We start from the raw sequence: 12,890 nt of genomic DNA, 5'->3' as shown, positions 1-12,890 counted from the left end.
AGTTTCTTTCTGTCCTGAGACAAGCAGACTGATTACTGTTTAAAAGTCCCTCTCCCACCCATGCTCTTTGCTGTCTGAGTAAAGGTTGAAATACTGAAGCTTCATCGATTGCTGATCCCCTCTTGCCACTCGCATACACACACTGAAGGAACCTCCAAGTTTTACACTCAATCTATCCATGGGCCATGCCAAAATTCATAATTCTGGCCCCAAAACATCCCTTCAAATATTTAAACAGGGCTATCATATCACCTCTTAACCTTCTCTTCTCAAGGCTAAACATACCTAGCTTCCCAAGTTGCTCCTCATACTGCTGGACATACTTTGGGTTTGGCTACTCAACCAATTGCAAATCCACCTAACAGTTGCATTGTCTAGCCCAGATTTTACTAGCTTGTTTGAAAGAATATCATGAGGGACCTTGACGAAGGCCTTACAGAAATCAAGATAAGCTACATCCACACCATTCCCTTCATCTGCCCCGCACTCTCAGATTGGCCGGGAAGCACTTGTTAAGGGTTCCTAAGTCAAAATACACCTTGACTGCACAAAGTGCGTTTTCTATCTCGGCCCCGCAGCTTTGGAACTCCCTTCCCGACAAGCTCTGCTCTGTCACCTCTCTAGATCTCTTTAGGAAGGAACTAAAGACATTTCTCTTCCAACAAGCTTTCCCCCATGTGTCCTGACTTCATGTTTTTCTTCCCTGTTATACAATGGTCTCATTCAGCTAGTTTGTTTTTTCTGGTTTTTTATGCTGTTCATATTTTTATAGTGTTTTAACGTAATGAGCGGTTTTTATGATGCTTATACTGTATGTTTTGTATTCCTTTTGCTTTGCTGTAACCCGCTTTGATCTACCCTGGAAAAGCGGGCTATAAATAAATTTATCATCATCATCATCATCATCATCATCATCATCATCATCATCATCTACCAAGCTGGTAACTTCGTGTATGTGTGTGTGCCAGAGAGAGAGAGAGAGACAGAGACAAAGAGAGAGAAAATTAGTCTGGCATGACTTGTTTTTGAGAAACCCATGTTGATGTTTTGTGATTATGGCATTCTCTTCTAAATGTTTACATGGATCCCACTGGGTGAACCTGGGCAAGTCACATGCTCTCAGCCTTAGGGAAAGGCAATGGCAAATCTCTTCTGAATAAATCTTGCCAAGAAAACCCCATGATAGGTTCATCTTAGGGCTGCCATAAGTCAGAAATGACTTGAAGGCACACAGCAAAAAGTTTTAAGAGCCTTAAATCTATACAAGGTTCAAGCTAATTCCAAAACTTAAAAATTTGTTACTATACTTGGCAAAGATACAGTGATGGTTAAAGTAGATGGCAAAGTTTTGCACTCTACTGTCACTCTTCTGTTTTCGCAGATTTGGGATCCATGTTCTTCAACTATGCGAGAGTGGCAAATGGAAGGGGATAAAATGAGGTGCGCCCTCATTTGCACAATGGCATTCAAGCCAATAGGTCTTGAATATTGGCAGTTTTTGTTTTTGTGGGGGGTGGGGGTCCAAAACAGATCCCCCGCGAAAATGGAGGAGTGACTGTAGAAAACAAGGGGAGGGAGGCAAGCAGACAATTTCTCAGAATCATTTGTCAGAATACTATATGACCTGTTATGTTACATACCTTTATGTATACTTAGCTACATAGAATCCTATTTACTGAATTGCAAAGATGCATAATAAGACAACAGCAACTGCTTTTTAGTTGAGCCTTTGTCTGCTTTCTGTCATGCACTGGGGGCCCATCACACGTTGATCCTAATGTGCTTCTTCTGCTATGTTGTTTGGTATCAGCAGCCCTCTACTGAACACGGACGATAGGCAAGTGCCCAATTCTAACTGCTGTAAGTCCACTTACAAAGATTTAAGTCCCCAACAGGACTACGGCCTTTACCTTTACAGTCAGGGGGTTGCCAAGCCAGAATTCCTGCCCAAGATACAGTAGAGTCCCGATTATCCGACATAAATGGGCCAATTGATCATTGGATAACTGAAAATGTCTGATAATCTAATGACAGCTCACCGCGCACATGCGCCACCATTGGGGACAGAAGTCCCTCTCCTCCCCTCCTCCCTCTTTCCCTTCCCGTCTCCTTCCCTGCTTACCTCCTAAGTCCGGCTTTCTCCATGGTGGCTTCTCCTTCCTTCAAGCTGAGGAAATCCAAGCCTCGCCGAGGAAAGGCCTGGATTGACAGTCTACGCCTCTCCTCAGCGCAACTTGGACTCCTTCAGCCCAAAGGGAGCCGTCGGAGCCATCGGACTCCCTTCAGGCTGAGGAAAACCGTGCCATTATCTGACGTCTCATGCTTCTGCATGAGCACGCACGCACACTCACAAAGAACCATGAGACGTCGGATAATCCGAAAGTCGGATAACCGAGACTTGGATAATCGAGACTCTACTGTAGTTTCAAATCCCTCATAAGCAAAAATCTCAGTTAACACTTCCATCAGTGTATTACTTGACCACCTCTGTAAGCAGACATATCCACACCTCTCATTATATGTATTCTAAAGACAGGAGACATAGCCCTCTTCTGAGTTAAAGAATGAGAGAAATATGTCTGTACAAGCCCACTGCATCTTTAGACTTGTACAATAAGCAAAGGCTAAAATTCTAAAATCATAAAAAGCACAGTTAGATTTAATGGAGACACAAACTCTTTATGACTAGACTTCAAGCATATGCAATTGTCCAACACCATGCATGATACCAAACATACATCCACATGGTTCTAAAAGGAGAATGTACATATCATTTCATAATCACCAACAATGTTTACAGTGTGTATTATGTATGTGCCTTAAGAAAGCACTTTTGATACTTTAATTTTGGTTGTGTAATTGAACAGCGTGCATATGTTCAGCAATTATCTTCAGCAATTAAGAATTACAGTAGGCCCTTGATATCTGTTGAGATTTGGTTCAAGGAACACCCGTGGATAACAAAATCTATGGATGCACAAGTCTAACTAAATACAATGACATAGTAAAATGGATTCCCGCACATAAAATGGTAAAATGACGATTTTCAAAAATCAGGGATGTTTGAATCCATGCATTAAAAAATCTGTGGCTATAAAGGGAAGACTGTATATTTATATATATTAATTTAGCAATTAGGAATAACACTATTATGAACTTCAAAATGATCCTTACCAAAGCATGTTATTTAGTATTATTTAGGGGGAAAGGTGTTATTTTATTTGCTTGCAAATCTAGGCTTCCCAGGAACAACATACAGATGTATCAATACAATATATACAAATCCGCAGTCTTGGTTTTATCTTTGACTCTTCTCTGTCGTGTATCCCTCAGATCCAGACCACAGCCAAGGCTTGTCGATTCTTTTTGTACAATATTGCCAAAATCCGACCATATCTCTCCGCCTCTACTGCCAAGATCCTGATCCATGCCCTAGTGATCTCACGACTTGATTACTGTAACGTCCTCCTGGCTGGGCTTCCTCTTTCTCACCTCCGTCCTTTAATCTCTGTTCAGCGTTCAGCTGCACGCATTATCACTTCCACCCACCGCTCTGAACATATCTCTCCTGTGTTGGCATCCCTTCACTGGCTCCCCCTCCCTTTCCGCATTCAGTATAAGCTCCTGCTGTCGACATTTAAAGCCCTCCATGGACTGGCCCCTCCTTACTTATCAGACCTTCTTTCTCCTCACCTTCCCACCAGGGCCCTCCGTTCTGGTAGTCAAGGTCTGCTGTCTCAGCCCAGGATTTCCTCTGCCCCATCCCGGATTCGCCCCTTTTCACTTGCTGCCCCTCACTCCTGGAACCTTCTTCCCCCACAAGCAAGAGCCATCAGCTTCAAAACAGAGTTGAAAACCATCCTGTTCAGAGAAGCCTTCCCAGGCATTGCATAATTGTCGCTTACTATTTGATGTTCTTTTGGTGCCTGTTTATCAAACCATTTCCTGTATTGCTATGTACTGTATATGCATTATCCTACTTGAGAGTATGTATTTTCCCTGGAAAATGATTAACCATCCATTATGAAGCCAAGCCCTCCCTCCAGTCCATCTGCCTTGGTCCAGGCCTTGAAGGTAGAGAGGAACTGCTGGACCTCTTACCCTTTCCCTCCACTCACTCCCTTCTCCTTCTGTGTCATGTCTTTTTAGATTGTAAGCCCGAGGGCAGGGAACCGTCTAATTAAAAAGATAGCATGTACAGCGCTGTGTAAATTTACAGTGCTTCATAAATAAAGGTTAATAATAATAATAATAATAATAATAATAATATCAGGACAACTTACCATTTCAGTGCTGTTCCCTCATTTTCAAACCATATTTCCCCAATGTCCTCTTGTCTCATAACCTTCTGAAAATGTTTTTTCACCTTGTCTGTCACAAGTGTTAGGTAGCTTATTCTTGGTAAAAGCAGCTGTATGAAGGGATATGAAAAAATGATTTTGCATTTTATATACCTAGCATGCAGAGCTTTAAATTGTGTTTTAATTTTTAAAACATAAAAGTGTAACTCCATTACAGGTAAAGTCTCCCAAAGATGGAATTCTGAAATCCTAAATCCTCCAAAATCCAAAAAGAAGTCTATATGGGCGACTGAAACAATGACGCCTTTGCCTTCAGATGGTTCAGCATACACAAACTTTGTTTTATGCACAAAATTATTTAAAATATTATGTACAAAATTCAGGATATGTTTGTAAAGTGTATATGAAACATAAATGAACGTCACGTTTAAACTTGTGTCCCATTGCCAAGATATCTCATTAAGTATATGCAAACATGCCAAAATCTAAATAAATAAATAAATAAAATCTGAAACCCAAAACACTTCTGGTTCCAGTCATTTAGGATAAGGGAGACTTAATCTGTATCTGGAATTACTGGAAGCAGTTTAGAAAGATGAGAGTTGGGGAAGCAAGGAAAGGACAAACTTTGTTCCAACCACTGAACATCAGAAACACATGACTATTTCTTCTATCACCACAGATCTATAGGGTTCATGCACCTAATATTTTGCAGACAGAAGCTTTATAATGTACCATGTGCTGCCTGAATATGGTGCCTTTATTATTTCAAGTTCTGTCAATCTATCATTCTCCAATGAGGCACAGAACATCTTTATGAAAAAATATCTTACATGATTCATACTTGCCTTTCAGTCACAGACAGACACACTATTTTTTTTAAAAAAAAATTGCAAGTAGGTTCTACTGAATTTGGTGGAATGTATATGCACATTAAGTATGCCAAGAGCTGGTGTTAAAACAAAGCAATCGATAAAATCTACTAAACGCACCTACTGCCCAAACACAAATTAAGGAATAGGGTTTCAGAGAAAGTTTCAGAAATAATTTCAATCTCATAAGAGAATTTCTAAATTTTAGAATAAGAAAATTTTCCTGCTATGAACCAGTGACACTGTCAACAAGGAAAACACATTTTGCTTGAAGTGAAACTTCTTCAATGTAAATAGCTTCCATGTTTCACTAGCAACTACTGAGAGATATATTTCATGCTTATACAGTGGTGCCTCGGGTTACGAAATTAATTCGTTCCGCCATTCCTTTCGTAACCAGAAAATTTCGTAACCCGAAATAGCACTGGAAAGCCTATAGCTGCACTTTGCAGCATTTGAATTTCGCGCCGAAATGAATTTCGTAACCCGAAAAATATTTCGTAACCCGAAACAGTTTTTGCCAATCCAACTTTTTCGTATCCCGGAAATTTCGTAACCCGATCATTTCGTATCCCGAGGCACCACTGTATTTTTAAGACTGCAGACTCTCTGGGAACAAAATATCTAGTCTTACGCAGAGCCAGCAACAGTAAAAATCAGTGGATACAGAAGTGAAGTAGTGTTGTAGCACATAAACACACCAAAAAGTCTTCTTAAAAAAATTAAATTTAGAAAAAAATTAAAAATCCAAATGAATTTTTACAAGTAAGGGTGTTTTGTTTTTAAAGCTACAGTAATTATATTCCTGTGGCTGGGAGAAAGTCCCAATAAACTAAGCAGGGCTTGCTTCCAAGTAATGTATAGCATTGCACCATAAACCACCCAACAGGGTTTACAAGATTAGAAAGGCATGAAAGTTTGTCCAATGACAAAGAGTTTCCCTAATAGAGGAGCTCCCGCAGCAGTTATCTTCTTGTCAAACAGTCTTTTGCTTTTTGCCTAGGAAAGACAGAGATTACTAGAACTGTATATTGTAACTATTCAATTGCCCCTTCTACTCTAAAGAAATAAATTCCGAAATACTGACCACAAGAATGTATACTGAAAGAGGGAAACACTATGCCAAAAGAAGTGCAGAACTGTATCTTCCATCTCTTGTTGTTCTGATATTAATGAAATTTATAATACCAATGGTAAGAAGTGGAGCAGGGGGAAAGCAATTTTACAACTATGAAGGCCTGTGTCAGAGTTGGGAATTGTGTGGCCCTCTACATGGTACTCAGCAGCAACCCCCGGCAGCCATGGCTAGTCAAACCAATGCTGAAGAATTCTGGGAACTGCAGTATAAAAAATACATGGAGGGCCAAACTATTCCCACTGCGGTTATGTTAGGAAAGGCATTAGTAAACACATGTTAAAGGCAAACACAAAAACAAAGCATGTTCTTCAAGTATAGGGAAAGATTAAACATTAAAATATTATTGCTCCACATGCATTTAGAAGACTTACATAGTAAGGTTCAGCTTCCCTTTCAGTAATCTCATCCTGATATAATGTAAAACAGGTGGGTATACGCCCAAACCACACATCTCTAAGTACATCTTTATCATCTGTCATTCTTCCACCAAATACAGAAGCACATGTAGGCTAAATAATTCCTGCAGAAAGAACAAACAAAAAAGTCAGTCTCAAGACCTACAATTATCATACTACCCTTCCAAAAACATGAGTGATCATTCCTCCTTTCAATCTAAAGAGAAAGGGTTGGATGAAGAGCTATAAACAAGGTGCTGTAACCTGCACATTAAATACTTTCCCCAAAGATAGTGATGAAATCATTTATCAATAAATATCACAGGCCTAAGCTAGACAATATGTTTGCCTTCTGGTAATCTCTCCTAGAGTTTCAATTTTAGAAATAGCAGTGAGAGGCCAAATACAAATGAGAATGATAGAAGGGATTACTTTTTAATCTTTCTTCCGTGCCATTTTAATGCTAATAATGCCACACCCTTTAAAAATGTTTGTCCATAAAGATGCCATTGCATTAAATGGCACCTGTGGGGCATCAGAACAATTTGGGATGCATTTTCAGTAGAAAAACATGGGGCAGTGATGCTGGAGAACCAGCAGAAACAATAATACAAGTGCAAGAAAGACAACCATGTAGGAGATATACTTATTTAGATTCCTAGCCTACATCTAATATTGAGTATAAGTAATTTTTTATATATTGTACATGAAAAAATGGGTGGCTAGCATATCAAGGAGAAATATGGCAAAAGCAGTCAAAGAATACAATGCAAAATCAGACCAAATCATGTCAATAAGGTTCCGGGCAATACCTATAAATATCACCATAATCCAAGTATATGCACCAGCCACAGAGAGGAAGAAACTGAGAGATTATAAATAAATAAATAAAAACTGATAACACACCAAGGCAGGGTTTTAAAATAATCATGGGTGACTGGAATGCTAAAATAGGCAGCACAGAATCAAAAACAGTAGGAACATTTGGATTAAGGAAAAGAAATGAAGCAGGAGTATGCCTGACAGAATTTTCCAGCGGGTGGTGCTGGGAAAGATTTGCTTCCTTGTGAGATGGATAGAATCTTTTTATTCCTCCCTCCTGGTTCCTTAGATTGGGCTGATGATGCACTTGAGTAAGTTCTTGAGAAATGGAGGAAGGAATGAAACATGGAATAGTTCTGAAGTATTATTCTGCCTTTCCTTGGCACGTTCAGTACCCAGCATCAAACATCCCTCTGCCAAGATTACATCTGTTCCCTCACTCTCATGAGACTCACCCACAGACATACAGTATACAGATAAAACATACACAAATAAAACAAACTGTAACTTAGTGCTGGTGCAGCAAGTCAGATGCAGTAATTATAATATTCAGCTCTCATCTAAGTAATCGCAGTTCTTCCCACCACTCCCAGCCCCTAATACACCTGGGAGACTACTACCATATTTGTGCTTGCTAGCTACAACTGTTTCATTACTACCTGGAAATTCACCATGGACAAGCAGCCAATGGCTTACACAGTGGTCTACAGACCACCACATTGAGTAGAAGTGCCGTACATAGTCCCACATAGATGTTTACCTGCTAGTTTTTAGAATGATGTAGGGAAAATAAATATGTTAAAGTTTTGATGCGGGAACAATTGTTTCCCATTCACTTTGCCTAAAGTTCTTTGTATCTTCAACTTTACCATCCTGAATAACTCTGTCATTTGCAAACTTACCGTAAGTTCTATTGCTTGCCTTTAACTTTAGATTACTCAAGTGGTTACAGCATAGTTCTTAGGGTCCCCAATGTTTACCACTCTTCCTTTTAAGAGTCCATTAGCAACACATTGCCTGATGAAAAAGCCACTTGAGCTTCAAAAGCTTGCATCATGTATTTTGTGCATTTGGGTTGGCTAATAAAGGATTGCTATTTTGTGGATTTTGGATGTTACTGTACTTTGCTCTATAGCCAGCACAGCTACCCCTGGATAAGCTCATTACAATCTTGTTACATCAGGCCATCAAGTAATATGAATTACTGACCACATGAAGACCCATGTTGTTGTTATTGTGTGCCTTCAAGTCATTTCTGACTTTTGGCAACCCTAAGACAACCCTATCGCGGGGTGTTCTTGGCAGGATTTGTTCAGAAAAGGTTACGGCACTGCATAATATCTTGATGAAGCATGAACACCTTTCTGTATATGCCAGCGCTACCCAGAGAGGTGGTTCATGAGAGTGCTGATCCCTAGTCCAGATCAAGTTCTCAAGAAAGAAAGAAACAATTTTAATCAATGGGCACAAATATAACAGTTCCTGTCACTGGGGGAAGGGGAAACAGCCCCTACAGCTGGTGCCGTATATATTCATGTATAAGTCCAGAAATTTTAATCAAAAAATTGACCTCAGTTAACTTACCCATGGGCCAATGTAAGTATCAGAATTTATCTTATTTTAAAAATAGAGAACCATCTCTGGTTGAAAGGAAACAGTTTAATTAGTCCAGGAAGCATTGACCACATTCTGCTCTCTCATCCATCCAGCTTTAGGGTGAGCACAAACCGTTACGCCTGCTGGAATTTTGTATATTTTTTGGCATTGTTTTCCCTTTGCTAGTTCTTTTACATCCTTTGTTACACACCCCTAGGTTTTATGGACTTATTCACGGATCATATCAAAAGCCATAATTTTGGCCCACAAACCTGTCCTGGACTTATACATGAGATCAACTTATAGTTGAGTATATACAGCTGGCCCTCCACATTTGCGGCTTTGACTTTTATGGATTTTATTTTTCATGGATTTGAGTAATATTTTCTCTCTAGAAATGTCTAGGTGTTCTAGTGCATCTCTATAGTCAACATCTAACAGAAGTCATACTGGAGGACCCAGAGACTCCAAGAGAGAACACTTCTCTAGAAATTTGTGCATCCTCCAATGCAATTCTAGGGTTGACATCTGGCAGATATTGATCACAGAGTTGCTCTGGATAACTTAAGAAGTCCTAAAGAGGTGTTATATCAGGAAAAGAAAATGTATTTTTGTATTTACGGTTTTCCCACTTTCATGAGGGTCCTGTGCCCCTAACCCAATGAATGCAGGGGGACCACTGTACTTAAAATGCACTGGATTATGCCCAGAGCCCACCCGAACCCTGCCAGGGAATCCTGACTGGTTGCATGTTTGTTTCATTCAAGGGTATCCTTCTGAGGGAAGGAAGAGGGATGCCCACAAGGTGACCAGAGATCCTAATAACTGCAATGGAGAACAAGGCAGTGTAAAAAAAGAATGGAGGACATGACCAAATAAAAGCTAGAAACACTTAATATAAATGAAAATTCATGCTCCTCAGTCACACTCCAACTGGAGTGCATTGAAGAAAATGTAGGACATGACCAAATAAAAGCTAAAAGCACTTCTACAAATGTAAATGTATGCTTCTGTCACACTCAAACTGTAAGATGCTGAAGAAATTGAGGATTTTCCCAAATAAAAGCTAGAAACACTTAATGTACAATGGGCCCTCCACATTTGCTGGGGTTAGGGGCACAGGACCCCTGTGAAGGTGGAAACCCCCCCCCCAAAAAAAAAACAACACTGAAAGAACACCTCTCTAGGAATCTCTAGGTCCTCCAGTGCAACTCTGCAGTCAACATCTGCCAGACACTGGCCATAGAATTGCACTGGACGAGGTAGAAATGCTTAGTGGAGTGTTCTCTCTAGGAATCTCAGTCCTTCAATGCGACTTTTGGTGGAAGTTGACTACAGAATTGCACTGGAGGACCTAGAGATTCCTAGAAAGAATATATAGAGATATATACAAAATACATAGAGAATGAGGGCCACAGAGACCATCGGGGGCCGGAGGGGGGGGGCTGTAGGAAGGAAGTGGCTTCTGTGTTTGCAACTGCCTTGGACCTTATAAGCCGCTCTGAGAGCCTCAGTGGCTGAAGAGCAGGGTATAAATACTCCAAATAAATAAATAAATATAAGTTAATAAAACCCATGAATAATCAAATCCACAAAAGTCAAAGCTGCAAACATGGAGGGACAAGTGTAAACGTAAACACATGCTTCTCAGTCATGCTCAAAGTGGAGGGCATTGACAAAAAATGTAGGACACGATCAAACAAAAGCTAAAAGGGATGTTGTACCATTTCAAACAATTTGATATATATATAGATAGAGGTATCTTTTTAAAATGTGTTTTGTTCTTTTAATAACTATCTGGTTTAATATTGTAAAAATTTAATTCCTTTTTAATGTACTTTTTCCTAGGTTTTTAATTGTACTGTTGTTTTTTAATATCGTCTAAGTCCCAATTCTGGGAAAAGAGCGGGATACAAATAATAAGGGAATAGGGCCAGATAAGCTTTACATTATAAATATAGTTAAAATTTTTAAAATGGGAAAATATAGATGAAGTTACATGAATCTAAGAGAGGAAAAGTCAGGTAATGATGGAATGGAATAAACAGTGATCAAAGGAAGAGGAAGCTGGTATGAATGGTTAACAGAGAGAAGAAAGAATGTGGATAGATGGCTAGAGTATGTGAGTGAAGGTATGAGATGGGAGAGTATAGAGACTGAAAGGGAAAGGAATAAGGCGAAAGGTGGCAGATACAGAAGAGGCTGAAGGATTTTAGAAGGTAGGAAGAGGAAGGAGGTGAGAAGGAGAAAGAGGAAGAACAAAAGGAAAGGGAAAGGATGAGAAGGGGCAGGATAAGCAGATGGATAAAGAAGGAAAGATTTGAAAGAATGAGGAAGGTTATAAAATAAAAGAAGTGGAACTACCGTATATACTCAACTGTAAGCCTACCTCATGTGTAAGTCAAGGGCAGGTTTTGGGGCCAACATTGTGGATTTAGATATGGCCCATGGATAAGTCGAGAGTAAAACTTAGCGGGATGTAACAAAGGATGCAAAGGATGAAGGAAAGGGAAACAGTACTAGAAAACCTACAAAATTCCAGCAGACATAACTGTTTGTGCTCCTACTAAATGCTTCATGGATGAGGAGAGGATATAAAGGGGGCGTGGGTGCTTCCAGAGCGGATGGGGATGGTTCCTTTTTTGTTGGGAATTAAAATATAGTACAGTACTTACTTTGACCCATGGGTACGTCTACTCAGGTTTTGGGAGTCCATCATTTGACCAACATTTCAAGGGTTATACATGAGTATGTATATGTGTGTGTGTGTATATATATATATATATATATGTGTGTGTACAGCAAGCAAGATATTAATAGGAAGATGACTTTTGATGTATGTTTGAATTATTTGTATTTTGCATTTGTATACTTTTTATAGTTTTAATATGTATGTTTTAAATTTAATAAACATTTTATATACACACACACACACATATATATATATATATATATAAAATAAAAAGCATGTTGATAATAAAATATTATTATCAAATAATGAAAGCCACTCAGACAGAAATATAAAAACGATTGCTTCTTAGCCCTGCTCAAAATGGAGGGCCTTTGGGAGCTGAAGGCTGGAATGGAGGGCATGTCCTGGTCACCATGGTTACCCACAAGGGCCCTTCTCCTCTCGAGGGACTAGGCCCCCCTCCTCCTGGCCCCGCCCTTTCCAAACCTCGGGGGCGGGGGAGGGGACACAAAAGGACGGACCTTACCTAGCAGTTGGTGACAGTTGCTTTTTTTCTCCCTCAACGGCCAACTGCGCGCTCACAGACGGCTACCAAGTGCGCATGCGCCGTCCCTTTCAGGCCCTGCAAACCTGCACCCCCCACACACACTTTATAAAGTTTTTACTTTTAGTGTTTCTAGTCCGGCGCCGCCGCCGAGTCCTCCTCCTCCTCCTCTTTTTCTTCTTCCTCTGCGGCGGCGAAGAAGAAAGCAAGGCGCTCTCGGGAACCTCCAACGGCGTCGCAACCCGGAAGTAGCGACTAATGGCCGGCTACCCCCGGAGATGGAGGGGGCACGGGGAGATGACGTCACGCCGGAGCGCCAAACGGACGCAGCTGACGCTTGGTTTTGCGCCAGTCAGCCTCCAGGGGGCGACAGCAGGAAGAGGAAAAGTCTCCACCTGCTGGGCCGGAGTGTGCGCATGCGCGCTTCTTCAAATCCCTTGGTTTGGCACAATTAAAAGATCTAGCCGTGGAGGAGACTGCGCATGCGCGCTACTTCCAATCACTTGTTTGGGTACAATAGCCATGTTAGT

At 40.4% G+C, this 12,890-nt stretch overlaps 1 protein-coding gene across 2 annotated transcripts in view; it reads right to left on the bottom strand.

Moving 5' to 3' along the window:
* Positions 1 to 12,653, bottom strand: part of ATG5 (autophagy related 5) — a 48,557-nt gene extending 35,904 nt beyond the window's left edge. The window contains exons 1-3 of one of the 2 annotated variants that reach the window (XM_042444998.1): positions 12,482 to 12,653; positions 6,683 to 6,831; positions 4,284 to 4,411 (exon numbers count right to left, since the gene is read on the bottom strand). In XM_042444998.1, coding sequence (XP_042300932.1) covers positions 4,284 to 4,411; positions 6,683 to 6,790 — 236 coding nt within the window. In that variant the 5' untranslated portion in view covers positions 6,791 to 6,831; positions 12,482 to 12,653. The other variant, XM_042444999.1, reaches the window with a different exon arrangement.
* Between the last annotated feature and the right edge of the window lie 237 nt (positions 12,654 to 12,890).

Source organism: Sceloporus undulatus, chromosome 1 (assembly GCF_019175285.1).
Source record: "Sceloporus undulatus isolate JIND9_A2432 ecotype Alabama chromosome 1, SceUnd_v1.1, whole genome shotgun sequence".
NCBI lineage: Eukaryota > Metazoa > Chordata > Lepidosauria > Squamata > Phrynosomatidae > Sceloporus > Sceloporus undulatus.
The sequence above is the reverse complement of the archived record's forward strand: the minus strand, read 5'-3'. Positions and strand labels throughout refer to the sequence as shown.